The sequence below is a fragment of the Eretmochelys imbricata genome, chromosome 19 (genome assembly GCF_965152235.1).
Source record: "Eretmochelys imbricata isolate rEreImb1 chromosome 19, rEreImb1.hap1, whole genome shotgun sequence".
In the NCBI taxonomy this organism is placed as follows: Eukaryota; Metazoa; Chordata; order Testudines; family Cheloniidae; genus Eretmochelys; species Eretmochelys imbricata.
The window spans coordinates 2,735,624-2,762,256 of record NC_135590.1 but is presented as its reverse complement, the minus strand read 5'-3'; the positions used below and the strand labels follow the sequence as shown (position 1 = coordinate 2,762,256).

Below are 26,633 nucleotides of genomic sequence, written 5' to 3'. Positions count from 1 at the left end.
CAAACACAAACATGTACTTGTGCGCCTTTTATGTATTGAATTCTCTAGTCATCTGATTTGACACACATTGCCCAAACTATAAGGGGATCTGATTTGTGCTGCAGTATTGCACAGCTTAAGTCGGGGTTATTTTAGGGGATGATATTGTGCCTATTTACGTTTTTACTGATGAAAGTGATTTGTGAGTGTTGTCTGACCTGGCTGATTTCTTCCCTGTGCAGCATGATGACCGGGAGGGTGAAGGTGGTGAGAAGTGGGTGAACAGAGGCAGAGGCCGGGGTGCCTTCCCCCGAGGGAGAGGTCGTTTCATGTTCAGAAAATCGAGCACTAGCCCCAAGTGGGCCCACGACAAATTTAGTGGAGAGGAGGGAGAAATCGAGGATGATGAAAGTGGAACGGAGAATCGAGAGGAAAAGGACAACCTACAGTCAGCTGCTGACTAGCCAGGGAGTCTGCATGTCCCTGAACACCCTGGCAAGGAGGAAGAGGATCCGGCAAGGCAGTGTTGGAGTCTCTGCCAGGGTAATGCTGATGTGCTGAACAGAGCTCTGCCAAAGAGCTTTGAAATTATCTTAAGTTAACTGCATTTTTAAATTCAGCCTCCATACATGTGGACTGGGACTGATCACTTACATTCGGATCCACTCTTGGAGTATATCTTTCTTCCCAAAGACTTTACCTGCTGGACTGAATACGGTCCAATATCAAGTGTGATCCTAAATTTTGTCTCTTGTTTGTGACCTTATTAGATGGTCAGATATTTTTTGGCAACAGTCTTTGAAGACTATGTGGATTTCAGTTTGTGCCCAGCTTAACCCAGTATCTTGACATTTTTTGTTTCTCTTATAATTAGAGATGATAAAGGTGGGGATTAACTCACCTGCTTATTTTTCTTCTCCCCTCTTGTGTATTTTGTTTTTTAAATTCATATTCTACTTATTTTAGGCCTTTGCGTATGTAGTAACACCAATTAAAGATGGCTAATTTTGGAAACTATTTTTGGTTCTCATAAGAAAACAATGAAGCACGTGAATAAACATCTAAATGTTAACTTGGAGTTGGGACCAAACTGCTATGATTATTTTTAAAAACTAATTTTTGTATGTATAAGTTGAGTTTAGAGCCTTTTTAAAACCACCTTATTTTTTTCTTTTATGCTGAAAGTTAAAGTTAGCATGGCAAAAATGCACCCTGCTCTTCACCCATTTTAGTGTGTGTGCCGGTAGACCTGGTTCTTGTGTGCTGGAATCCCAAGCTGCTTGTAGGCATTGTGTGTATCCTCTTTGCAGCTGGTTGTGAACTTGAATGTTCTTTCCAGGGTAACATAGTTTTCTAAAAAACTTCTGAATTCTACTAGGTTAAAATATATAAAAGGAGAAGAATTTTTTCAATATTTTTATTAATCTTTTTCTAAAACAAAAAAGCAAATTCCTCCTGTGCTGGCTGAGGAAAGTTGTGGTTTCATTTACCTTCAGCTTTACATTTACAGTGTTCTGAAGAGGTTTAGCAAATAGCTCAGTGGTTGGTGAACCTATAGGGAGGAGAGGCATATTCATGCACAGGTATAGTGTATGCACATGTTGTAAAAAGACATCAGCCTCTGCCCCCCTCCATCTCTGCCTTCCCAGGATTGCTGGGCCTCCCCCTATAACCTGCTAACTATAGTTTGTTTGACTTGAACAGTTCCTGTTTAGTAAACCCCTAAAGTTTGTTTCAACTCCTCATGCAAATAAAAATACAATAAAATAAGCCGTAGGTGTAACTCCAGTTTGTTTCTCATGCTGAGTACGGGGCCTCCCCTTGTACCAGACCTTTGCTTTCCAAGTGGAGAGGGGAAGCCAAAAGTAGTAAATGCTGTGTCCAGCAACAGGGTAGACTCCTAGAGCAATTTATGTGCTGTTGGAAATGGAGGCTTTAAAAAGTGCTGACTGATCTGGAAGAGACAAACTGGAATCAGCCACAGTGACACAAAGTGGGGAGGGAATTCTGAACTGATGCATTTGTGGTTGTCTCCATTGTTCAACTGTTTGCACTGACTGCAGGTTTAAATAAAGTACAGAACAAGAAAGTTCTAGGTCACATGGTTAGCTAGGTGTGGAGGGCTGTACTTAAAGAGAGACAAGAAGATTAACAGCGTTCCTTATTTCATTCTGTAGTGTAGAAACAAGAGACTGGCTCTGAGGAATACAAGCCTTCTCCATGCACTCACTGTTGCCTGTATTATTTCAGGTGTTACTTTGCCGCAGTACTATACTAACACATCATCTAGTAAGGGATTATTTACCCCATAGATTGTACAGTACAGATTAGATACAGTAATCGGGCACTAAGTGGTTATTTGTACCTTGAGTGCTGTACTTAATGGTGATCAGTTAAAACATGCCTCTGCCTAAATGATTATGGATTTGCCCACTGGGAATTGTTCACTGCACAGTCCTGGCCAGGACGCTGCTGACTTTCACACACAGCAAGCCTTGTCTTTCACAAAGACTTTGTTTCTTAAGCAAATGAAATTCTCAAGAACTGGGGCAGGTTGTTCTTGCTTTAGGGCGGGAGCAGCACTGTCAGGTATGGTTGTAGCGAACCACATTCACAGCACACACCCTGCTTTTTCATGAAATACGGTTCTTGCCCATTCTGGATCACATAGCACTGGGAGGGCAGCTCCACTCTAACGCTTAAATTCAGAGCAATGACGTTAGAATATTAGTGTATGCATCCAGAGGGAGGGTCTCCTGCATCCGTCACCTGTCAGCTAGTTTGTCTGCAGCAGCATCTCACCAGTCCAGTTCTTGTCTCCTGGGTTTTATTGGAGTGATGAGGTTATTAGAGCTACAGGCTGAGGGGTGTAAAAGTTCAAAGGCTTTTTTCAGGCTGCAGAGCTTCTCTCTTTGACTTGCTAGGAGTAGTAAAAAGCTCAGCAGCTTTAAAAAGCACTCAGAGTATTGTGGTACTGTCTGATGAGAGAGACTTACGACTGGGACAGGTGGAGGAGAAACCAGCCACCAGCATGCTCCAAAAGTGAGCTTCCTTGGTAGAGAGAGACTGAAGCTATAATTGGGCCCCACAGTCACCAATTCAGTTTCCCATCAATAAAACGAACAGTGCAAATCTGTAGCTCCATAAACTGGCAGAGAATGAATTGGTAATTCCATTTCACTGGTATCAAAGTTGAAATATTCTCACTGATGTCACTAATTTAACCCCTGGGTACTTGAACCAGAGTGATGTGGTGATAGGTGTGCTCAACAACAGCATTCGTGGCGAACTTAGAACTGTAATGTCTCTGAAAGTTACAAATTTAAACATGAAAATGTGGTTACCCTCAAAACTATGGGGTGCAGTCATGTGAAAAGCTGTTAAACGTGCCCACAAAACCCAGATCGGAAACCTGTCACCTCGCAGAACCTGGGTATTGTAACACCTAAATAGGAAAGTAACAATTTTCGTCCCAGATCAACTATTGGCCCAGTAAGAAAAGGAGGACTTGTGGCACCTTAGGACTAACCAATTTATTTGAGCATAAGCTTTCGTGAGCTACAGATGCATCCGATGCAGTGAGCTGTAGCTCACGAAAGCTCATGCTCAAATAAATTGGTTAGTCTCTAAGGTGCCACAAGTCCTCCTTTTCTTTTTGCGAATACAGACTAACACGGCTGCTCCTCTGAAACCTGTTGGCCCAGTGTCCTCTTACTGAGGCTGGCCAGAAACCAGCTGCTTCAGAGGAAGGTGCCAGAAACCTAATGTTACAACTGTCTAATTACCTTTCTGTGCAAACAGAGTAATACACGCACATGCATGCGTACACGCACTTGGTGCTTTAAAGGGCCAGTTTCACAAACCTGAAAACAATTGAGCCCAATCAGCTGGGAAAAATAGAATCAGAAAAATGGGTCAAAAGCTGGTGAACTGATTGCCCTCAAAACGCAGCTGTAAATGGGGAATCGCCAAGTGATCCTGCCTCCAGGATCTTCTGTCACAGCTGAGGACAGTTACTGCCTCTTCTCGTCTGACATCACCCTGCAATCAATTAATACGTGTTGTGCACACCCCTTCTCCAGCTGCTCTGCCAGGTAGATTCCGGCATGGCAGTAGTGATCGCAGCTCTGAGGGGTGCCAGGGCAGTCAAGTGAGGGGAGAACCGGAATGATTCACATTAAGGACAGTTCTGCTTTTAGGACAGGCCAGTGGCCAAAGCTCTGGAGAGGAACATAGGGACCATGACTGCACCGACCGAGATTACTTACCCATGTGTATGCAGCCACGGGGGGGAGAGGGCCCACCCTGAGCAATCCAGGGTTGCTGGAGAGCAGCGTGAAGGTACAAGCTCTATAGTTTCAACCTGCAGCCAATGAGCCATGTCCCCTGAGACGACAGCACGGGTCAGTTGCAAAGGCCGGGTCAATGCTGAATCCTCAGTCCGAGGCACCTGCCTGCGGGGAGAGGGTTCGGTGTCTGAGCTGACATCCTGGAACTTCCCAAAGACAGTCTGGAAGGCAATTAGGTGATCTTGGTGCGGGGAGGGGACCAACCCCTCCTCTACCACTTATCTAATAGGTCATGCAAACGGGGTAAGATGCAGGAGTTAGGCAGGGTGCAGAGATGGTGGAGAAGGGGCTCTCCTGTTCCTTGTCCCTTTGCCAGACTGAGGTTTAATCAACCCAGGGATGTGTGTCATCAGGTGCTGTTTATTTTCCTGTATTTCCTTCCTGTTTGCTCTGCTACTCTTATCCAAAGTAAATGTCTCCCTTGCCGATGGGAGGGTGCTTCCTGCTCCACCCTCTCCAGTTGTACCCACCCCAAACTCGCGGGACCGCGCTGCGGGGAAATAAATGCAGAGAGGGGATGGGCTCATATAGTTAAAGTTTCTTTAATAAACAAACCAACACAAATAAATGAATCAATGTAAATAACCCTGAGAACAACATGGCTCAGAGGTAACATGGTGTGTGAGTGGGCCTGGGCCCCGCACTCTGTGATTGTGAGGTGGCTCATGGCCCCTAGGGGCTTTTCAAACTAAACCGCAGAGCCGAGGGCTACACATCCCAGAGTCCCAGCTCAGCGCTCTGCGAGCCCCTGACTGTCAGCTACATGCCCCCTCGAGGGACAGAATCCAAGGGCTCAGCAGCCAAGGGGCTGGGCTCGTCTGAAGATCTGGGCGCTACTTTCGGTACCTAAATGGGCAGCAGAGATCTAGAGGCATGTGGAGGGATCTCTCTCATCTGCCCCCGGACTCCATTTCCAATGGAGATAGCAGAGGGACAGGAAACGGGAGTCTTGGGCTGTGGATGCAGACATCCCTGTCAGCTCTCGCCAGTGACCTCCATCGGGACCCCCCGCCGTAGGCAACTCGGCCGTCTTTTAAGCAGGATCGATTCCCCTCTGGGCTCTTGGCAGGACTCCCCCAATTGGAGGGGTGGGGGGGCAGCTCTCAATCTCGGGTGCTCGGGAACAAACCCCAGCCCTGCTCTATAAGGCTGCAGGGCACCTGGCCTGAAACGGTCTCACCTTAGCTGAGGTCACACTCCTGCTAACCCTGTTAGGCAGCTGAGCCCAGCCCTGCAGATGGAGAGGTTCTTATGGCGCGTCCTCACCAGGAGCTGAGCGCCTTCCGCCAGTGCACAACCAACCCGTCTGGTGGGGCGGTTCCCTCCCCAGGCGAAGAAGCAGGTGCAGCGGATAGTCCCTATGTATTGGATCAAACTCTGACAGCAGCCTCTGGCCTAACCAGAGTGAGCTCTCAGTACCCCGGGGTTCAGCAGGGCTCCCTGCCCCAGCCCAGCGTGGGAACGCCCTGCCAGCCCAGCAGGAAGGAAAGAGGCAACGCAGCGAAGGCTAGCATGCATGCATGGTGACAGCGAGCAGTGTCAGCTGAAGTCGTCAAGTTGTTCCCAAGACAGAGCCCCTAAATCCTGCCCTGTCAGCGCACCTCCTCCACCCTTCCCCGGCTCCAGCCAGCTACTGCAATGGAGTGCATTTCCTCACATGCTAGCCGGTGGGTCTGGGGGTCCCCTCAGGGACTTTTCACAAAATACACCCCGTGCTGTTGAACCAGCCGCCCCGGGACGTTGCCACCAGAGCCACTGGGGGAATTACCGGGCCAGGCTGACGCACAAGCTCCCAGTTAGGCACCGCACCATGGCTGGACCCCAGGGGGAGAAGCAAGAAGGGGCTCCGGGGCTCATGACTATGCTCCAGAGCCAGTCGCTGTGCCTGCCCTTCTCGAGCAGCCCTGGGGGGCAAGAAGCCCATCACAGCTCCGGTGGCCCGGGGCTGGGTGCTGTTAACCCGCACAGAGCAGAACACTGCCCTGACTCAGCGGGCGGCTGCCTGCCTGGAGCCCAGCATGCTGGGATCCCCACACAGCAGCTGGGCCACCTGTCTGCCACAGCCGTCACCAGGTCTGACGGGCTCCTCCCAGCCACGTCTCTGGGCTGCAGCCTGTCAGGCCCTGCTGGGGCGTTCGTTTGCACCTAGCAGATGCAGAGGCGCTGGGGAAGCAGCCAGCACAGCGGAGAGGTCTTGCCGGGGCCGCGGGGTTAGAGCCAGGGGCTCCTGGGTTCCGTTCCCTGCTCTGTGCCACCCTGGGCAAGGCCCTTTGCCTCTAACCCGGGGCCGAGACTCGGAACGCCTCGCCGGGTCTGAGCTCAGCGGTGCACAGAGGCTCTGCTCTGTCTAGGCCTGGGAGGCTCAGGGGGACACTAGACACTTCCCTGCTGCTCCCCCCGACACACACACACCCCTGGCCCTGCTGGGAGCCCCTGGCCCTTGCCTTCTCCTTGCCGTGGTGTTTGGGCTTCCTGCTAGGGGCACAGCCCCCTTCGCCCGGCCTGTGTGGCAGAGGCTCCCACCGGTCACTGCTGCAGCCTGGGCTGGGACCCTGGAGAGTGGGGCAAGGCCCCGGTCCTGCTGCCTGGCCTGCAGCTCTGGCAGAGCCGGTCCTCTCATGCTGCTGCCTTTCTCCAAGGTCCTGCGGCTCCAGCTCCGCTCCCAGCTCCTCCAGGCTGTAAAAAGCCCCATCGCCTGCACTTATCAGAACCGGCCTCGCCTGTTTGCCTCCCAGAGCCCGGCCCCCATGCCAGGCTTGTCATAACCGGCCTTCCCCTCCCAGCTCCGTGAGTCGCTTCTCCCTGCTCCGCGCTGGAGCCTGCCCACACGCTCTCAAGCAAGAGGCTGCGGGAACCACCATGGGTATGTAGCCCAGAGCGCTGGGGCTGGGCTGCCCAGGGCGGGGTTCACGGGGGCCATCTGGTCACGGGCGGGGGGCAGGAGACGTGCCTGGAGACATTGGGTGCTGCCCACCTCACCCCACAGACACGCGGCAATCTTAACCCCTTCAGGGCAGGCGGGAGCGAGCCATGCTGCCCGCGACCGCCGTGGAGTGGCCCTGAGTTACACAGGCTCAGGGGCTGGGCCTCGGCTGAGCGGCCCCTTCAGCAGAGGGGCCACAGCCCAGCCGCTCTCCGCGTGTTACTGGGGCTAGCCAACGACCTGAGCTTAAGGCTTTGGCTTCTGTGGGGACCCCCTGCCGGGCTGGCTCCTAGAGCTTGCTCCCTGTCCACACGCTGAGAGGGGAGAAGCCAGGCACCTGCCCCAAAATGCTCAGTAGCCTCCCAGCCTGGGGACTGCACGCCCCCCTTCCCCCTGGGACCTGCCCGAGTTGTCCCTACCTGCAGCGCCCGGCCCTTGGCGTTGCTCTCCGGCTCAAGGCCCTGCCCCACTGAACACCTGCGCGCCAGCCCCTGCTACCGTTAACAGTTGGCTGCAGAAGCGCCCAGGGTCCCACTGGCAGGTGCTGCCCAGACACAGCCAGTCCCGGCCCCAGCGGGCTCACAGTCTAACCGAGGGAGGGAGGCACCCTCCAGGTGAGCCCCAGCCCTGACGCTCGCGCCCCCGTGGGCAGCCCAGAGCGATGGCCCCCGGCCCCGCGCGAGAGAGCCGGGGCTGTGGCTGGGGTGCTGCCCTTGCACCAGGCGGGGCAAACTGAGGGCGGCCCATGGGCCCAGCCTCGTCCAGGAAGCTCCGCTCCTGCCCCCACGGGTGGGGGGTGGCGGCTCTGCTGAGCAGAACTCCCCTCTCCGCCTCACTCTCTCCCGGTGCCAGGGGAGGTCCTGGTTCTGGTGGACTTTGCCGGGCAGCGGGATGATGAGCTGCGGCTGAAAGCTGGGGACATCGTGCGGAAGGTGGAGTCGGGCCCGGAGGAGGGGTGGCTGCAGGGGGAGCTGGCTGGCAAGACGGGGCTCTTCCCCCGGCAGTTTGTGCAGGTGAGCGGGGCAGGGGATCCTGCTGGGTTACGGGGGACACGCTGCCGTGCAGAAGCCGGAGCACTTCCCCTGCTCTGCCCAGGGGACCGGACCATCTTCCACATGCTCCTGCCCTCAGCCCGGGGCTCATCTCACTGCGGCCTGCTGGAGCCACTTCTTGCATGAGTTACCCATTGCAGCCTGGCAGGCCGGGTTCTGCAGGTGGCTTGGCAGCTTCCCAAAGCAAACCTGACCTGGGCGGGGGAGGGACCGCGCGCAGCAACCCCCACAGGTGCGCACGCCCATGCCCTGCAGCCACCTGGAAGGCGTGTCCACCAATACACACCTCAGGCCTCCAGCGTGACCTACGGCCTGACGTTCAGGGGTGCTGAGCTCATGGGTCGGGGGATGCTCAGCAGCACTGGCCGTCAGTGTGGAGCTGCAAATCACGCAATGCAAGACAGGCCCTAGCTCCTCCGGTGTCCCAGCATTCCCCTGGGCCTGCCTTCTCTCTGGGGGGCAGGGCAAAGGGGTGGTGTCCCTGGGCCACACCCTCCCCAGTCACTTATATAAGCAGGACAGGCAGCTGCTTTCCCTTGCCACCACTGCTCAGGGGGCTGCTGTGGGTGGGGGGCTGCTGTGTGAGACGGGTGAGCTGGGGGGAGCCGGCTCCTTCTGCAGCCCCTGACTGGAGGTTGCCCCAGCACTGAGCCCACCCCCTTCCCTTGGGCGGGGCCTTCTGTGGCGTTTCCTCTCTGGATAATCCCAGGGGGGTGCACCTGGAAATGAGTGAGGGCTGATGCTGGTATTGGCCCTGCCTGGGGTGGGGCTGGGTCCTCCCTGCACTGGTTGCTTTCTGCCCATTATGGGGTGCTTGTGGCTGGGGATCCTGGAGTTTTCTTTTGTGACTCGGGCACAGGGCTGGGAGTCAGGACACCGGGCTTCTAATCCTGCTCTACCCAGGCTGCTGTGTGAGCTCAGTGCCCCCCAGCCCCACCCGTGTCTGTCTGTCCCACGGGGACTGTGCTCTGTGTCCTGGGTTGTTGTGTGGCAGGCCAGGGAGGACTAGCGAGAGTGAGGGGTTAACTCTTGGGGAGGCTTTCCTCTCAGATGTCCAGGCTGTGCTAGACACTAGCCAGTGTGGGGTGCAGTAGACCCACCTGAGTGCCCCCAAGCTGGCCCTTGGGGCTGGGACTGGTGCTACCCTCCTCCTCCTCCATCTAGGCCAGGCGCCTCGTGAACCCTGAGCTTCCCCCTTTACCTGGGAGCAGATCTCCAAGGTTGCTACGTCCCCATGGCCGCAGGAGTTTCACTTCCGAGGAGCTGAGGTGCAACGAGCTGCAGCGGGTTTCACGTTTCCCACCCCCCCTTCAGCGCGTCGGCTCCTTACCCTGCCTGTTCTCTGTCTGCCCCAGGAAATCCCAGCATCGCTCATGGCTGACGGAGGTCAGAGGTGCCCCCGCTCGACCCGCTTTGGTGAGTGGCTGGCTCAGTGCGCTGGCTGGGCCCCTCGGGCAGGGCGTGCAGAGCACGGTTTCCAGGCTCCCTCACTCTGCAGGATGCCGTGGCACGAACCGTCGGGTGGGCGTGCAAGTGGTGGGTGCCATAGTAACCGGGGAGAAGGAGGCATCTGGGGACCCGGGGTTTGAGATTGGCCTGGAGACGCACCTGAAAATGGGCTGGTAGCTGGAGAGCTGGGGGCTGGGCACAGCAGTGGGTGCCAGGACTCCTGGGTTCTGTTGCCATCTCTGCAAGGAGTCTCCAGGGTCCCTAGGTGCTTCTGTTGGGGGGAGCGCCCATGCACGCAGCCAGGGTGTCGCACTGCCCTTTTCACTGGTGCGGCATCACCTGCCTGTCCCAGACCCACTGGCTCCTCGTCCGGCCGGAGGCGAGCTGCATCCCCAGTCTCTGTGCCTGGGCCATCTGGGTCCCCCAGTTGGCACACCCAGGTGCCCTGACCATGTCTCCTTCTCCTCTCCTCTCCTCCCCTCACGACTGGGTGCGCTGAGCCTGGGGGACAAGACCCCCTGCTCCCTCTGTCCTGCCTGCCAAGGACCGCTCCCTTCCCCAGAGCTGGGGGTGGGACCCCCATACGGTCCCCGTAGGGCTCTGGGCCATGGTGGCAGCCGTCAGCTCAGGACCCTTCGCTCGTCAGCCCGTGGCTCTGCCCAGGGCCCAGCTGTGGCATTTTCACTGCCTGCCAGGCAGACCTGTTGTTGACACGCTGGCCTCTGATTGGCTGATGTACACAATGGGCCTGTTCTCCAAGCCAATGGGAACCCAGCAGATGACAATGGGTCTGGTGGAGCAGCAGCATCTCTGCTGCACTAGGGCTGGGGAGGGAAGGAGCCTCAGACTGGCAGCAACAGCTCCTAGTACCTCAGCTGTGGGCCGCCTCGGCTGCCTTCCCCGTAAGGGTCTGGACCTGCAGGTGATGAGAGACCTCAGGGGGGCTCAGGATCCGCTTGCTGAACCACTGCCTGAGGCTGGGGGCAGGAGCGGGAGCCGCTAGGGGGTACCGTGCTGGGGGGGGCGTGGCTGCCTCCTGACTTGGGGGGGTGGTGCAGCTCCGTTCTTCCTGCCCCGCCACTGCCGTGCGCTAGGGCCTGATAGGACCCCTTGCCAAGGCCTCAGTCCCCTGCTTGGGCCAGGAACCGGCGTGGGGGGCAGCCTGGAGCCTGACCGAGCCCACGGGCGTTCAGGGCAGGCTGTGCGAGGGAAGGGAGTGGGGGAGTTGGCGGGGGGTGGGGCTGTTCCAGCAGTAGGGAAGCAGCCAGGTTTCCTGCTGGGGGGAGATGGGGAAATGGGCTTCCTGCCTCTTACCCCCAAAGGCTCCGGGTTTGCCGGCCAGGCCGCAGCCGGTGTTGAGCTGAGAGGGGTCTGCCTGGGGCGTGGGGTCAGTGTGTAGGGAGAGCGAGTTGGGCCTAGCTATGCCAGACACTGGCAACTCTCTGGCTCTCAGTCCCTCTCTCCTTCTCCCACCCCCGCGGCCTGGCCTCCCTCCAGCAAGACTGGCCTGGGAGGCGCCTGCCCTACACTAGCAAAGCAGCGTGCTACGGACGAGTCCCCTCCTGTAAGGGAGCAGGGCTTGAGCTCCCAAAGGGTGGGTGGGGAGCTCGAACTAGGGTGGGAGGTGGAAGTGGTGAACGTTTCCTAAACTCCATTCCCACAAAGCAGCAAAACGAGGTTCCCGCGCACCACACCATCACCCTTCTTTGTCCTCTGCTTTAATCAGCAGTGCAATGGTTATCAGGGCTGAGACCAGAAATGCCTTCATTAGGTTTCAGAGTCAACATCCCTTCTAGATGCACAGGGCAGTTCTCCACCTCTGAGTTCTCGTTTCCGGCTGTCTGCAGACTCAGGCAGGCTGGCTGCCTCGCTTCCCACAGGTTTCACGTTTTCAAGCATTGCTTCGCCCCCTTAAGGGCTGAAGCCCTGACTGTTTAGCGAGAGCTGAGATGGTGGCGCGCAGGGCAGCAGCCTCTGGGGGAGAAGGGCTGGTTTCACAAGCTGCTGGGAGTCAGCCCCATTCCTGGGGTTACCAGGGTTTGCAGGAGAACAGTCAGAGGAGGGGGAATCCCAGTGCAGGCGAAGTCTGGTGGCCCCTTATAAGCTGAGCCGTGAAGCTGGGACCCCAGCTTGCCCCTCGTGCATCAGACCAAGGGGTGGGGTACAGTCTCTGAGCTCTTCCCCGGCAGGCACAGTGCAGCCTGTCCCCCAGCCTCCCCTCTCTGAGTGACGTGTGTCTCATGCTGTTTCCACGCCAGCAAAGAAGCCACCGGTGCCAGGGCAGCGCTGGTGCAAGGCGAACTTCAGCTACGCCCCGGAGAAGGCGGATGAGCTGCAGCTAAAGGCCGGGGAGCTGGTGCAGATCCTGCAGGAGGTGAGCAGGGCTGGGGGGCACCTGCCGGAGCCAGGGAGAGGAGACCCAGGCCCATGTGCCTGGGAATGGCTGGGGGTGGGGGGCTGGGATGCAGGTGCGTTGTTCCTTCCTGGGGGGCAGGAAGGCTGGAGCAGCGGGAGGTGGCTGGAGGGTTGTTTCCAGCCCCTGGCACCTGCGGGATGCCTGTGTCTGGGTCGTGGTGCTGTCTGCAGACACTCTAGGTACGGCCCAGCAGCAGAGGGCCAAGGCCAGCCTGTGTGCTGCCAAAGCCTGCCCCATTCCAGCCTCCCCCTCCTCCGTGCCATGAGGGTAGCAGCGAGGCCAAGCAGGCAGGGCAAGATCCACTTCCCAGCTCCACCGGAGAGGTGTGGCAGCAGGGAGCCAGGGGCAGGCAAGTGCCCCAAAGTTGGGAGGGCCATGGGATAGGCAAGCAGGGTGGGGAAAGACCAGAGGCAGGTGGGGAGCTGGGCAGGTGATGGGAGACCTCAGGGGGGCAGCCTGGCCCCGTTCGAGCCCCTCTGGATCTCCTGTTCAAGCTACAAGGGTCGCGTCGTCCGGCATTGACGTGAGCAGCCATGTCTGGGGTGGGGTCTGGCCGCGGCATAACAGCACACAGCAATGCTGGGGGTCGGGACCTGGGGAGGCTCTCTGTATCCAATGGCTGTTGCAGGGAGCACTTTCAGGAGGTTGGTGTTTGGCTGGGATACCCGGGCTGTCTCCCAACGGCCAAGAGAAATGCCATAGTGGGGGGCTGGCCCGATGGCAGGGATAGATACAGTGGCACCCTCCAAGCCTGGCTGCTGGAGATGCTCTGGGCACACTGGGTCAGCGGCTGGCAGGGCTCAGCTCTGAGCCTTTCTCTTCCCCTGCAGATTGAAGATGGCTGGTGGCTAGGCAGGAAGAATGGCCAGGTTGGTGCTTTCCCCTCCAACTTCGTCCAGGAGCTGGACAGGCTGCCCCCAGGTAGGAAGGAGCGGGGAGCAGCAATGGGGCGAGGTGTCACGGAGTCCCTGGGCGATGCTCTGGAACTGCTCCCTATGAAGCCAGTCAGGACTCTGGGGCAGTCGCCTTTCTGTGAGCAGCCTGTCTTCAGGACACACAGCTCACACAGCTTCCACCTTCCTGGGTCTGACCTCGGAGCATTCAGCATCCTCTGCCCCTCCGTGCGCTTCCCCCCAGCGAGTCCGCTCAGGCGGGGCTCCTGGGGAAGCCAGAGGGTCCTGCCCCCCAACTTCGCAGTCAGACGTGACTCTCAGCCAGCCAGTAAAACAGAAGGTTTATTAGACGACAGGAACATGGTCTAACACAGAGCTTGCAGGTGCAGAGAACGGGACACCTCAGCTGGGTCCATTTTGGGGGGCAGTGAGCCAGACAACCACGTCTGCACTTCACTCCATGTCCCAGCCAGCCCCAAACTGAAAACCCCCTCCAGCCCCTCCTCCTCTGGGCTTTGTTCCTTTCCCGGGCCAGGTGGTCACCTGATTCCTTTGTTCTCCAACCCTTCAGCTCTCACCTGGCGGGGGGGAAGGGCCCAGGCCATCAGTTGCCAGGAAACAGGGTGCTGGCCATTCTCTGTGTCCAGACTCCTGCACACACATGCCCTCTAGGGCTCTGCAATGATCATACACCCCCATCCCACCCCCTAGATACTTAAAAACTGCCTAGGGGAAACTGAGGCACCCCCACACTATTCAGAGGAAACATTAAGAACAGTCCCACTTCGTCACACGAGGTAGCAGGGCCTGGCTCCCTTCTCTTCCGCTGCCCTGATCCTCCCCTTAGGAGAGACCCTAGGCTACAGCAACCCATGGCATGTGGCGGGGCTGATCTGGGAAGACCCCAAGGCATGAAGCGTGAGCGCCCTCAGTGCTGCGTTCCCACAAGCTGGGGTGGGGGATGTGGGGGGGGGGGGGAGGCAGGGTCTGCGTGCCCTGAGAGCTGGCAGGTTGCTGGCGCTCTGGGTCAGAGCAGCGTCTGTGCCCCCCGCAGAGGGGCTGTCCCATCCCAGGTGCCCTGAGATAACCCGCTCCAACCATGGTGTGTGCAGGGCTAGTGGCCCCGGAGCCCCTCCCGAAGAATGGGGCTGGGAAGCAGAGGCCGAAGCTGACCGATGAGACCTTCATCGTAAAGGAGGCAGAGCAGGTGAGTGTGTTTGGGGGGCGGAGGGGGGGAGCGGCCCCTGGCACTGTGGGCAGAGGGCAGGGGGGAAGGACCGTCCTGGGATTCACCTTCCATGCTATGTCCTGTCCTGTCCCCACCCCCCAACCCCCCGCCAGAGCAGCCCCAGAGACAGGCTAGCTGGTGGCCTGACCCAGCAGGTGAACCCGCCTGGCTGCTCCTGGGCCCAGGCCGTAAAGCCCCACCCAGGCGTGGCCAGTTGAGCTGGGACCGAGAGGAGCTCGCCCAGGCCCTTCCTGGCACTGCTGGCTACCCCAGGCTCACGTGGGCCCAGCTTGGTCCGGCTCTAGGAAGGGAGTCAGTGGAGGTGTCTGCCCCCACTCTGGGCTGCTCTTGGGGTGTGGAGGGGTGGAAGCTCATGCTCTGAGCACCCCCTCCCTCCTGAGACACCCACTCCCTGAGTGCTAACGAGCCTCGTGTCTCCTCTGCAGCCAGAGCCCCCCAAGAAGTTGGAGAAGCCCATCCCCGCAGCCCAGAGCTCCCCGCCAAACCAGCCCCCGCAGCCATGTGAGTGAGGCCTGCCTGCGCTCCCCTGCCCCATGGAGTCTGCTGCTTCTGCTGAGCAGCCGTGTCCCCTGTGGGGCCCTAGCTGGGGAGGGGCCATCCCTGGGGCTGTAGTGGATGGGAAGGGAGAACCCAACAGTCCTCAAGGAGCGATTCCCAGCCATTGCCCTGGGGAAGGATGGGTCCCCACAGCCCAGGGAAGCCGCTTGCCCCAGGGCCTCTGGCCTAGGCAGTGGTGGGGCTGGGATCTGGGATTGGAGTCCAGGCCCCCAGGCCTGTGCTCCTGCTGGCTCCTGCAGCATCTGCAGGGCAGGAGCATGGACCCTTCCCCGCCCCCACTCGAGCAGGGTCTGAGTCCTGCCCTGCTTCTGCAAGTGCAATGCACGGGCTGGGTTCACTGGGCTGGTTCCTCGAGCGTACCTGGGAGAGGGGGTCCTTTCCCTGCGAGCAGCACAGCGTCCCCCATTAGTGACCGTGTTGGGCTTTCCTCTGAGTCCCTCCCCTCCCGCCCAGCCTGCAAAGCCGAGTACTGCAAGGCCATGTTCGACTATGAGCCAGAGCTCCAGGATGAGCTGCAGCTGAAGAGAGGAGACGTCATTTTGGTTCTCTGCAAGGTGGGAGCATGGGGAGTGAGCCAAGGGGAGCTGGGGACGGTGGGGGGGCTGCCAGGGCAAGCTGTGAACCCGCTGGGGAGGGGGTGCTGATCTGCCCATCTCACTGGTGGGGAAGCCAGCTTTCGCAGCTGCCTGCCCCCCCAGCCAGGGAGCAGCTCATTATTGTGTCATGGGCCCATCACTGTGGCCTCTGGCCATGATACAGGGGACACCAACAGCTCTGGCCCCTTTGCTCCACCAACCAGATGGGGAAACCCCAAATGGTGGAGCCTGGCACTGGAGGACGTGAGTCTCTGGGTCTCAGCCCCCCAGCTCCACTGCCCTCTGATCCCAAGACACCCCGTCTTGTCTCAGAGGGGCTCCAAATCCTCCGGCTGGCTTCCCGGCTTTGGGAGCCCAGCTGAGATGCTCTTGCTGCCAGTCCCATCAGCACCACGGGCTGCAGCTTCTGGGGGCAAGTTCCTTTGTCAGCCCTCTTGCCCTGCAGGGGCCCCTGGCAATGCACCATCCCCATGTGCCAGGAAGGCGTGGGACACAGGGCTCTGAACCCCTCCTGGCATGGAGGGAGCTGTGGGCACCACCATGCACCCCCAGTGTCTTTCTTTCACTGCCCCTCCCGGCCGCATCCCGAATGCCAGGGACCTCCAGGGCACTCTGAGCCCCTCCTGCTAAAGGGGTCTGGCCCCGGGTGGGATCTGCTGGCAGTGCTGGGTGCCATGAGGGAGCAGGGCAGGCTTGACCGGGTGCCACCTCCTTGGGGTTCGTCCTGGTGTTCACCCCCCTGTGCTCCGCGGTGTCCAAGCCTGTGGCCGGGGTGCTGGGCCGTACGGGGGGGCTCGGGGGGGTAGCACCCCGGCCTGAGCTGGGCATTCCCTGCTTGCCTTGCAGGAGACGGAGGATGAGGGCTGGTGGGAAGGGGAATGTGATGGCAAGAGAGGCCTCTTCCCCGATAACTTCGTGATGCTGCTGCAGTCCCTGGTGCCAAAAGTGAGTGCTGGGGCTGGGTGTCCCCGCCTTGGGCGGGCTGGCATGGGGGGGCCCAGTGAGCAGCCCTGGGGCAGGGGGGCGCCGGCCTCGGGGCAGGGGCTCTGACGCCGGGAGCAGCCTGTCACGTGGGCAAATGGCTCCTGGCCCCATGGCAGTGGGGGCGGGAACAGCAGCACTCCAGGTTCTGTGTTCCCCCAGCAGGTGGTGCAGTGACCCCGAGGGAACACCCAGGGGTGGCCCCTGCCCGTCCCTTTGCTCAGCTGGTGAGAGGCACCCCCGGGGCCGCAGGCAGGGGCCAGAAGTCCCTCTCCTTCCTTGGGCCGGGGCTGGCTGGGCACGCGGGTGCTGTGGCTGGACGAGGAAATCCACATGGCAAGCTTGCAATAGGAATAATAAATCCCTAGCTCAGCTCTGCCCACCCAGCCTGGTACCCTGCTCCTGCTCAGCCCCTGGGCTCACCTCCGCCAGCACCCACCTCCGGAGCTGCTGAAAGGGGAGAGCCCAGGATGCGTCTGGCGGGGCGTGAGCTGGGGTGGGGCGGGGAGAGAATCCTTCCCAGCTGCAGGGAAGCCGATGGCCCCTCTGCCTGCCCGGTGCGGTGCTGGCTGGCCCGGCTCAGACGCTCTGGACATGGGGCGAAGAATGGCCAGGAGCCGCCGCAGGATGTGCCCCTTCCTGCTCATCGTGCTCTGCTCTGTTGCAGGTTACGGCGGTGGTGCCCTCGCGGAGCCAGGAGTCAAGTAAGGAAGGAGCCCATGGCGGGGGGGGTCAGAGCTGACGGGGGGGGGGAGGGGGCCTGGCTGTGAGCCCCTCCCTAGTGAAACCGACCCAATGGAGGCTGTGGGCTGGTGCTGCCTGGCTCCCAGTCCTGGGCTGTTGCCAAGGGGGAGGCAGGCAGCCAGCATGGCTGTTGGGGGTCCTGCCAGCCCCGGAGGCTGGGCTGGACGTAGGCTCATCCCCAGAGCGGCTGTGGGTCCAAGTGCAGCTCAGAGCAGTCTGCGCATGGTCCGTGCTGCGGGGTCACCAAGACTCCCCCTGCTAGGCTAGCTGGCTTCTGGGTAGCGCTGTCAGGCAGCGAGCGGGGGACGAGGTGATGGCGCAGGCTCCTGACCTGCAGAGCTGGGCAAAGCCCTGGGTGCTCTGCATCTGTGACTTCCTTTCCAGCAAGGTGCTGGTTTCCTCTGCGTCACGTGCCCTGGGTACAGGGGCTGAGCAGCAGTCTGGGGAAGGCTGGCTCGGAGCAGAGCTCTGGGGAGCTGCGGGCAGGTCCCTACTGACGGCTGGTGAGTGCAGCCGACGGCTGGAGTCCAGAGCCTGGGCCCAGGACCGTCCCCCTGCAAACACTTGTGAAGGCCCCGTGCGTGGCTGTGATGGCAGGTACCTGCCTCCCCTTTGCTCTCTGTGCTGTCTGTGGCATGTGCATGGTGCAGAGTGGTATGGAGGGGAGCGGTCCCTCCTATGAGCGACCGCTCGCTGTGCCAACCTTTGCCCTCCCGCTCTAGCACCGTGGAGGATCCCAACGGGCTGGGCGTACAGGAGCCTTTCTGGGGTGGGGAACACAGCAGCTGCACCCCGGGGTTGGGGAGGGTCGGGGCTGGATTCAGCGTCCCTGGCAGTCTGCAGCATGGAGGTTCTTGCTGGGCCAGGGGCTTTGCAGGCTCCTGAAGTGTTGTCGTCTTTCGGCTTGGCAAGGGGCTGAGGGAGGGTGGCACCCCCGCCCCCCCAATCCAGCCCATCCCTCAGCCCCACTCAGTGTCCCCTGGTGGCTGGTTATTGCTGGGGGGTGCAGGGGTCCAGCCGGCTGGCATCTGTTGGGAAGTGGCAGACTGAACCCACTGCCACCTGGGATCGTTCTGGCCCCAGGGTGGGCAGATCTTCCATCACCAGGGCTCTCCCCTTGGCTCTGCCAGGAGGGGCTCGCACCCCTCCCCCCTTGCCCTTTTGGCACAAGCTCCTGCACGGGGCCCAGGCAGGAGGCGTGGGCACTGTGGCCTGGGCGCCCCAGCCTCGGGGCTTGGCAAAGGGACGAAATCAGTGAGTGGGTGGCTCTGGTTTGTGTGAACCCTCAGGGGTCAGGGCTTGGTTTAGCAGAGGCAGGGCTGGCTGGGAGCCCAACTGCCTGCTCAGAGCTGGGGTCAGTGCTGCTGCGGTGAGAGCTAGTGGGGCTGCGGTGGGGTGGAGCTGCCCTGGTGTTATGTGGTGTAGCCTGTCCCCAGGGCCCAGCCGCCCCAGAGCTCTGGGGTGGGGCTGGGGCTGGTTTCCCAGCTGGGCCCTCCGCATGGATGCGGTGACAGGTAGGGGAGGGAGGCGGCTGGGGCTGTCGGCCGGAGGGCAGCCTGCCCTGCAGTGGGGGGCCCATCTCTGCGTGGGACGGGGGCAGTGTTGGGGGTGGGGGCATGGGGAGTGTGCTGATGCAGCAGCCGGCAGAGGAAGTGCAGACTGCGGACACCGCCGCTGCCTGGGACCGTGGCCACATGTGACAATGAGCGGAGCGGGCTTTGTAGCTGCTGTGGGGAGCTGCTTGGAGCTGTCTGGGGGATGGGCCAGCTCTGAGCTCATCCCACCGGGGGGGGGTCAGACTCTGGGTGTATTTTGGGGGCACCCTGGGCTCTGAGATCCCAGCTGCTGTGAGCACCACCAGGGACAGTGCCAAGCTCCCCCTCCTGGTGCCCCTTGGCACAGGGGCAGTGACGCTGGCAGTGCAGGCAAAGTCCAAGCTAGCCCAAAGCCCTACTCTAAGCTCTGTGCCTGGGGGAGCTCAGGTCCCTGTGACTGTTCACATCCTGCCCCCCCCCGCCCCCTCCGTCGCACGCACACAGGTGCTGGGTGCCGCTGTCGCTCCCCGGATGCACCAGGCTGGGCTGCGTGGGTGTCAGCCCCAGGCCTCTGACTCGCTCGCCTTCCAGGAGCTTCTGACACCCCTGAGCGAGCACCTCTGCTCCCCTCGCCGGGCCCACAGGCCTGGGGCGAGCTCGAGATGCCATCTCTGCCCCTGTCCTGGAGCGGACAGGGCAGAGCTGTGTGTGCCGGGGCAGAGAACCCCGCAGGCAGGGGAGCAGGGGCCAGGAGTGGGGCCCGAGTGTCCCCCCTGGGCAGGGCCGGGGAGTCTCTCCAGTGTCCGCAAGTGCACCCGACCCAGGTGAACGGGTGGAGGTGGCCCGGTGTCGCCCCAGCCCTGGCCTCTGAGGGGAGGCGAGACTCCCGGGTGGATGGAGCCGGTCCCAGCGCGGGAGGGAGCAGGGCTGGCTGCCCTCACAGGGCCCTGGCGGCCACTCAGGCCAGGGGGGGTTCCAAGCCCAGCATCCTCCTTCCCCCTGCCCCCCCGCGCAAAAAAAAAGGTCCTGGGGCAGATGGGGCTGAGGGAGCAGGGGCGGTGCCAGGGGGGAGCACGCCCCCCCCGCCACCACCAAGTCGACCAGCACGTCACTTTTCCTCTCGCTCCTCTGTGCCAGGCTTCAGGCCGGAGAAGAAAGTGTCCAGCGCCAGCAAAGCGGAGCTGCGGCCCCCCCGAGAGCCCAAAGGTAAATGGGCCAGGCTGGCCATGGGCACTGGGGGAAGTGCCAAGTCTCCACCCTGGTAGCAGGGCGTGTGGCAAGTGCCTGTGAGTTACTCCCCTGCACTGCTGGGCTGCTCCCCCGTGAGGGCACGTGCCGTGGGACCCAGCTGGATAAAACGGAGCCGGCTGGTAGAGGTGGGGTGTGCGGGGCTAGTCCCCCTTCCCCGTGGGCGACAGGCCGCAGCTTTTCCTCCCCTCGCCCCAGGGAGGCAGCTCAGGATCCCCTGGTCAGGCGGGGAGCTGAGGGGAAAGGCATTGCCAGGGCAGCAGCTCGCAGCCATCTGCTTCCCACATTAGGCTGTAGCCCGCCTGCCCCCTCCTGCTTCGGTCTGTGCCCTGGCCTGGCCCTGGGCGACTCCGGCCCCTGAGGCCAGCCAGGCTCCAAGGCAGCTGGGGAAGAGGCGAGAGTGCAGCAGGCATTTCCTGCCACGTGCAGCTCCCTGGTGCGTGCACGGGAGTCACCGCAGCAGGCTGCCGATCTCCCAGCCGGGCCCCAAGGCTGCCACGCTCCGTAGCGGCTGGCACAGGCCAGGGCTAGCGTCCAAAGACCAGTATAACACCAGCATGTCCATGGCCCCGGGGTCCAACGCCCCTGGCCCTCGGCCAAGGACGTGCCTCTGAGGGGGAGCCGGCCATGATGGGGCCCGGGCTGTGGGCCCTTGTCTGCTGGCTGGGAACTGTCCTGGGACCCAGGTTGCAGCCACTGGCCAGTCATGGGCTGGGAGCAGTAACTTCTGGGGAACAGCCCGGCTCCTGCTGCTCACCCGTCCCTCTGCCCCCAGTGCCCAAGGTGCAGAAGAAGATGGATCTGCCCAAGATGAACCTCCCTGCCAGCAAGAAAGCGGCTCCCGCCCCTCCCGTGCCTGCCAAGACCAAACTGGCTTCCAACCTCATGGGCAGGTGAGGGGCCCATGCCCCCTTCCCTTGTCAGAGGGCAGGCTCTAGCTGGTGGGGGAGGTCTAGGCATGAGCTGCCCATTGTTGCAGGCTGGCAGGGGGTGGGGAAGTAGCGCTGTGTCAGGTGGGGGCCTCTTCTCGCAAACCTTCCAGGGGTTGATCTTGGTATTCAGGGCAGACACTTCCCTCCCTGCCCATCTGGGCTCAGCCCCCTGCCTCAGCCCCCTCCCTCTAGCTCCGATAATGCCATCACCAGCTTTGCAGGTGGCTGTTAAACTTCTGCAAGGGGCAGAGCAACTGAGTTAGGCTCCTCCCTCCTGCCTGGCCCCCCAGGTGGGCAGGGACTGACTGGAGTGGGATGGACACAGCACCTAGCCGAAGGGGAGGCGGGAAAGAGGCACAAGGGGGCCGGGGCTCTGCGGGCTGCTAGCCCCCTAATGTGCAGGAATGTCTCTGCCTTTGCTAGGCCCCCCGGTACCCCGATGAACTGTGCCCCAGCCAGTGGGGAGAAGAGCAAGCCCAAGGACCCAGGTAAGCCTGTTGCCACCTGGCACGTTCCGATCCCCCCTTCACGGGGTGGGCTAGTAACATCGCTCCCTCCGGTGTCCAGCTGCGGAGCCCTGGACAAGGGGGAGCTGCCCATCAGTCGCTGTGACTGGAGCCAGGCCTGCAAGATGGAGGAGTCTTCTGCCATATGCAGGACTGAGGGCATTGGGGCAGGGCTGGCACCTCCAGACTCTGCCCTGCCCTGGTTCTGAGCACCCCCGGCAGGCGCACTCTAGCCTGGGCTGCTCCTGAGCTAGGAAAGTGAGGAAATTGCTGGGGTTTGTGTGTGAGGAGCCCACACGATGTCACAGGCCTCCCGGTGCCGGCTCGCCCAACTAATCCACTCGGTGCAGAACCCAGGAGTCCTGCCGACTGGTCCCCTGCTGCAGCTGTCCAAATCTCTCCCTCCCTTCAGGAGCAGAAAGGGGGACCTGCCTTGGGAGGGCAGGGAGCAGCTCAGTCCCCATACAGCCCCGTACTGTGCCCGGCCCAAGGCCCAGGTGTTCCAAAGAGCTCGGTGCCTCGGGTGGGTGCTGAGCTGTGTGGATGCCCCGCTGGCTGGGCATCAGTCTGGGTGCAGAGCTCTTCAGCCTGACAGCACCGCTTGGAACCGGTGGAGTCCTTGTGCCTGGGGCCTCTCTGGAGTCTGGCTCCAGCTGCATTTGCTGATGGGCAGGGGGCTGCTGATGCCTCTTGATTTTGCAGATGCGAATTGCTTTGATGCCATCCTGGTCTCCAATGCCAAACTGAGCCACCCGACCACGACCCGTCCCAAAATGCCAGGCAGGAAGCCGCCCAGCCAGCCGCCTGCTAGCTCTCCGGTGAGTGCCTGGGCAGTGCCCCTCGCTGGGGGTCGGTGGGGAAGGAGTGGAAGGGGTGGGACTCGCTGGGCTGGGTGGGCACAGCTCTGTGTGCCGCATTTGCTGCCCACAGCTTCTCTGCTGCAACTGCCTTGTCCGGAGAGTGAGCGGCCCTCACCGCTCTGCTCCCGCCCCCCGCCCCGAAACGCAGAGTCCCAGTGCTGGGGAGGAACGTCCCGCCTCCACCCAGTGCTCCTTGTGAGCCGGCAGGGCCTGGCGTGTGCTCAGCACCGGGGCGGAGACTCTGGCCTTGGCACCGGCCGGTTTTAAAGGTGCTGGCTGGATAGTTTGGACCTGAAATAATGGGTCAGTGCCAGGCTTGGCCCACGGGAGCAGGGTCTGTTGAAGCGAGCGAGTCCCGCCCTCTGCCACAGGGTGTAGACCCAACCCCGTGCACAGATAGAGCAGCAACCCCCCCGCCCCACACGCAGGCAGAGTGGCGCAGTGGGCAGCAGGAGTCGGTCTCCTGGCGGGTCCCAGGCCCTGCCCCAGGAGCCCCGTAGGATGGGTCGGCAGCACCGGAGCTCCCGTAGGAGGAGCTGGGTTAACAAGTCACATGGGTGCTGGTGAGGGTGGTGGAGGAGGAGACGCCGAAGAGCAGGGTGCCGCCTCGCTGCCAGGCTCACGGCAGGGAGGGGAGCACGTGTGTGGGGCAGGCAGGGCCAGGGCCACTTCCCTGGGGCTGGGGCTGCGCTCAGGGTAGGGGGAGCTGCACCCGAACCACCTTTCTGACCCCATGCTGGCCCCTCCCCTCCCGTCGGGGGATCCCGGCATGTGGGCCGGGGGCTCAGAGCTGGGGAGAAGGTGCAGCATGGGTGGCCCCAGGGCCATGGCTTTGCCCTGCAAGGAGCACCCAAGGGGGAGCTTGGCGGGCAGGACCCGTTCTGTCCTTGGCCTGTCAGCTGAGGAGGCCAGGTAGCACCAGTGGGGAGGTGGGTGCTGGAGACCTGCTGCGTTCCCTGAGGAGCTCTTCCGAGGGCAACGTCTGCCCGGTGCCGTAGCTCTGGGACTGATAGGTGGGGGTGCCCAGTTGCAAAGGGTGACTGGCTTTCCCTGCCCCTGCTGGGATTGTTTCCCATCGGTTCTGCTCCTGCAGAAGGCACCTCTGGTCCCAGCCAAGAGCAGCGTCCAGGCCAGGGAGCTGCAGCCCCCAGAGAGCCCGGGGGACCCTCCCAAGGCACAGGAGAAGCTGTCCCTGGAGGTGCTGTTGGCCGAGCTCCGGTCCCTGCAGATCCTGATGGACCTGATGAGGGTGCAGCACCAGTGAGTGGGGCTGAGTGGGCGGGAGGTGGGAGCTGTTGGAGCCCTGGCAGGTGCTGACCCCAGTGGCTGAGATGGCCAGCCGGAGTGCCCCGAGTTTGCCAGCTGCATGCAGCGTTCCCCATCCCCAGGGGACAGCACGAGACTTTGCTTCCTAGCTGTGCTTGGAGCTGCCTCTCTCCTGGGCTGGTGGCAACTGCCTACAGCAGCCTCGGCCCTGGTCTGGCCTGCCAGCCTGTGTGCACGTCTACCCTGGTGGGCAGTGTCACACTCGGGGCCGGTGAACACCGGCCAGGGCAGGCCTGGTGCCAGCCGTGGCTGAGAACCCTGTGGCCGGCGTATCAGAACAGCACGGGCCGGTCGTGTCCATGTGACCCGGTAGAGCAGTGAATCGGCTCAGGGCGCCGTGGCCGGAAGGGGAATGAGGTCCCAGTGTCCTGCCTTGTTTGTACAGAATCAGGTGACCCCTGGGAACCATCCCCTGGCCTTGGGGAGATAGGTTTGGAACTGACCTTCATGGGAGGCCCTGCTTCTCCTGGGCCCAGCCCAGGCCCTGGACTCTGGCCTCCGGCAGGCTCTGCAACTCAGGCCCATGAGAAGCAGTGGGCTGCAGAGCTGGGTGCTCCTGGGTCCCATGTGCCTGGGGTGACTTCTTGGAGCTGGCTGAGGGTCTGGCCCTGAGTCCCTGGCCCTGGGCCCCCAGAGAGCCAGCCCCTGCCAGCTGTGTGAACTACCCTTTGCAGGAAGGACATGGAGGAGCTCAAGATGGAAATGCAGGAGGAGCGGGCCAAGCGCATGGTGCTGCAGGTGAGAGCTGCTGGGGACGCGGTGCTGCATGGGAAATTCAGGGGTGGGAGTTGCCCCAGCCCCTCCCTCACTGGGGTCCCACAAACCCAAGGCTTGTCACTGGGGTGCTGACCCCCCAGAACCAACCTGCATCATGCTGCTGCAGGGAGTTCTGCGATAGCAGCGTGTCCATCAGTGAAATCCCACTCGCCTCCATCCGTGAGGAGGGGCGTGGGTCAGAGCGGGAGCTGGTGCTTGGAGTTGGATGTAGGAGGATTAACAGCTGAGCCTGTGGATGGCGGCAGCAGGGCAACTGCGTCTTCATTGTGTGTGGTGCCCAGATGCCCCGCAGATGGGCACTGGCTGAAGAGTGATGGTTGCGGTGACCCTGCTTTTCCCATCAGTAACCTGGGGCCTGGGTGCCTTGCTGCTCTCCACCAAGTGCTCGGGGATGCCCGTTCTGAGCAGCGACCTGAGGCGCCCTGTTTGGGCAGCACAGGGAGTGGGGCTGGGGTTTGCCCTGGTTCCCTTCGCTCCCACTCGTCTCTCCTTTGCAGGTGGAAATCGAGAGCATGAAGCAGATGCCTGCCCTCGATGGAGCAGACGTGGCGGGAGCAGGAGCAGCTATGCTGGGCAGTGAATTGGAGGAGCTGCCGGCCACACTGTGACATCCACTGCGAAGAGGCCCACTCTGCAAACTCTGCTGGGGCCGTTAAACTTGCAAGAGAATCACTGGCTATTAATTCCCCTTGGTGTACGTTCACCCCGAGGCCGGATCCCTGCCCCGGGTAGTGGGGAGAAGGCCCAGAGCCCCTCCGGCTCATCTCCTGCTGCGTCTGCTCACTGGACCCTCAGGGGAAGCACTATGAGGAGCTCTGGGCCATGCAGCCCCATGAGCACTGTGGTGGGGTGCAGCCTTTTGCCCGCTCCAGGTCCCGCTGGGCTGACCCTCTGGGGGATGCTGGCTTTGTGATGGGCAGCACGGGGCACCTCCCTGCTGGGAAATAGTTGGGGCCGCCAGGGGAGTTAGCGATGCCCTAGCAGGACCAGGGTGTTCATGCCAGCAGTGCACAGGCCTGGCCTCATGTGGGGGCCTGGCCATTGCCTGGATTTAGCCAGCGCTGGGCGGTCATCACCCCCCAGGCCCCATCACCTGCTCAGCTCTGAATTTCCTGCATATAGGTCAAAGGAGGCCCCTCCATCCCCCTGCCCCAGGAGAGGCCGCCCCATGTCCAAGCAGCATCCGTCCCTCTCTGGAGACAGGTCTTGAGCCCCTGGCTCCCCTCTTCCCCCCTGACCTGTCCCAGCCTTGGGCCATCTCGTCCACATGTTGTTCCCAGCCCCTCTGTGTGTGGGGGGAGAATAGCCATCTCTTAGCCCAGCACAACTCTCAAAGCCCACCTGTGACCCTAGCCCTACAACCCCCTGGGGGCTGCTGATGCTGAGCCCGCCCAGAGAAAAAGCCCTGTGCTGACTGCCCCCAGCCCTGTCTGCTGCGTGTCAGCCCTGGGGTCACCTGACCCTGGGGTCTGACTAGACCAGGATAAGAGGGTTTGGAACCACTTCGCCCTAGTGCAGACAGCCATCTGCATTGTCCTGGTCAGCTGGCCCTGTGGAGTGGGCTCCCAGCTAACATGTTGCATCCTGCCCTGTCCACACTAGGGCACTCAGATGTGTTGGCTAAGCCGTCCCTGGGCCAGATGTGGGGGCGGGAATCCTCATCCTGGTTAACCTGTGATAACTCATGCAGGCTGGACCCCTAGGGTTACCCAGCGCTGGTGTCCTGTCTGCACTAGAATCTAGTCATGTTAGTGAGCACATGTTCAAATGTGACCGAGCATAGGTGTCTGTGGAGTGGCCCTTGATATATGCCAGCCTCCTTCCCATCAGCAGCCCTGTCCGATGCCTCTGGCTCTTCCCAGGCCCTCTTAATCCTGAGAACTGGGAGTTTCTCCCTCGCTCTGGGAGCTGCTCTCTGCAGTGGTTTCGTTCCCATTACGCTTGTCTGACATGGGGGTGGGTCTGGAACAACTGTGAATGTCCCTTGCCCCCAGGAGCCGCTGGCCGACAGCCTGAAGTTTTAAAAACTATTTTATAAATATGTGTAAAATTTTAATAAACTATTTTTATACAAATCTTAGCCGCTGCCTGGCTGCTGTAGTGTTGACAGCATCTGTGACGTGCAAGGCGCTGTACAAACTTGAGGGGAGAGCCGGTCCCTGACCTGCTGAGTTGGAACAGTCCAGCCACAGGCAAAGTGCTGGGGAAAGGTCAGCCTGAAAGCCAGGAGCTCGCTGCCGGCCAGCTCATCAGGTTAGCT

General features: G+C 60.9%; 2 protein-coding genes across 7 annotated transcripts in view; both read left to right on the top strand.

Moving 5' to 3' along the window:
- THRAP3 (thyroid hormone receptor associated protein 3) overlaps positions 1-1,749 on the top strand; it is a 69,965-nt gene extending 68,216 nt beyond the window's left edge. For all 6 annotated transcript variants that reach the window (XM_077838074.1, XM_077838069.1, XM_077838070.1 and 3 more), the window contains one exon: positions 222-1,749. In XM_077838074.1, coding sequence (XP_077694200.1) covers positions 222-443 — 222 coding nt within the window. In that variant the 3' untranslated portion in view covers positions 444-1,749. The remainder of the gene's footprint in view (positions 1-221) is intronic.
- A 2,609-nt stretch (positions 1,750-4,358) lies between these two features.
- Positions 4,359-26,376, top strand: SH3D21 (SH3 domain containing 21). Its single transcript, XM_077838147.1, has 18 exons — positions 4,359-4,382; positions 5,005-5,170; positions 8,104-8,264; positions 9,659-9,719; positions 12,011-12,126; positions 12,999-13,089; positions 14,174-14,268; positions 14,736-14,811; positions 15,322-15,422; positions 16,311-16,409; positions 17,113-17,149; positions 19,862-19,930; positions 20,748-20,865; positions 21,328-21,392; positions 22,113-22,228; positions 23,364-23,530; positions 24,271-24,334; positions 24,871-26,376. The coding sequence occupies exons 1-18, from the start codon at positions 4,359-4,361 to the stop codon at positions 24,979-24,981; spliced, it is 1,737 nt and encodes a 578-aa protein (XP_077694273.1). The 3' UTR covers positions 24,982-26,376.
- The last annotated feature ends 257 nt before the right edge of the window (positions 26,377-26,633 follow it).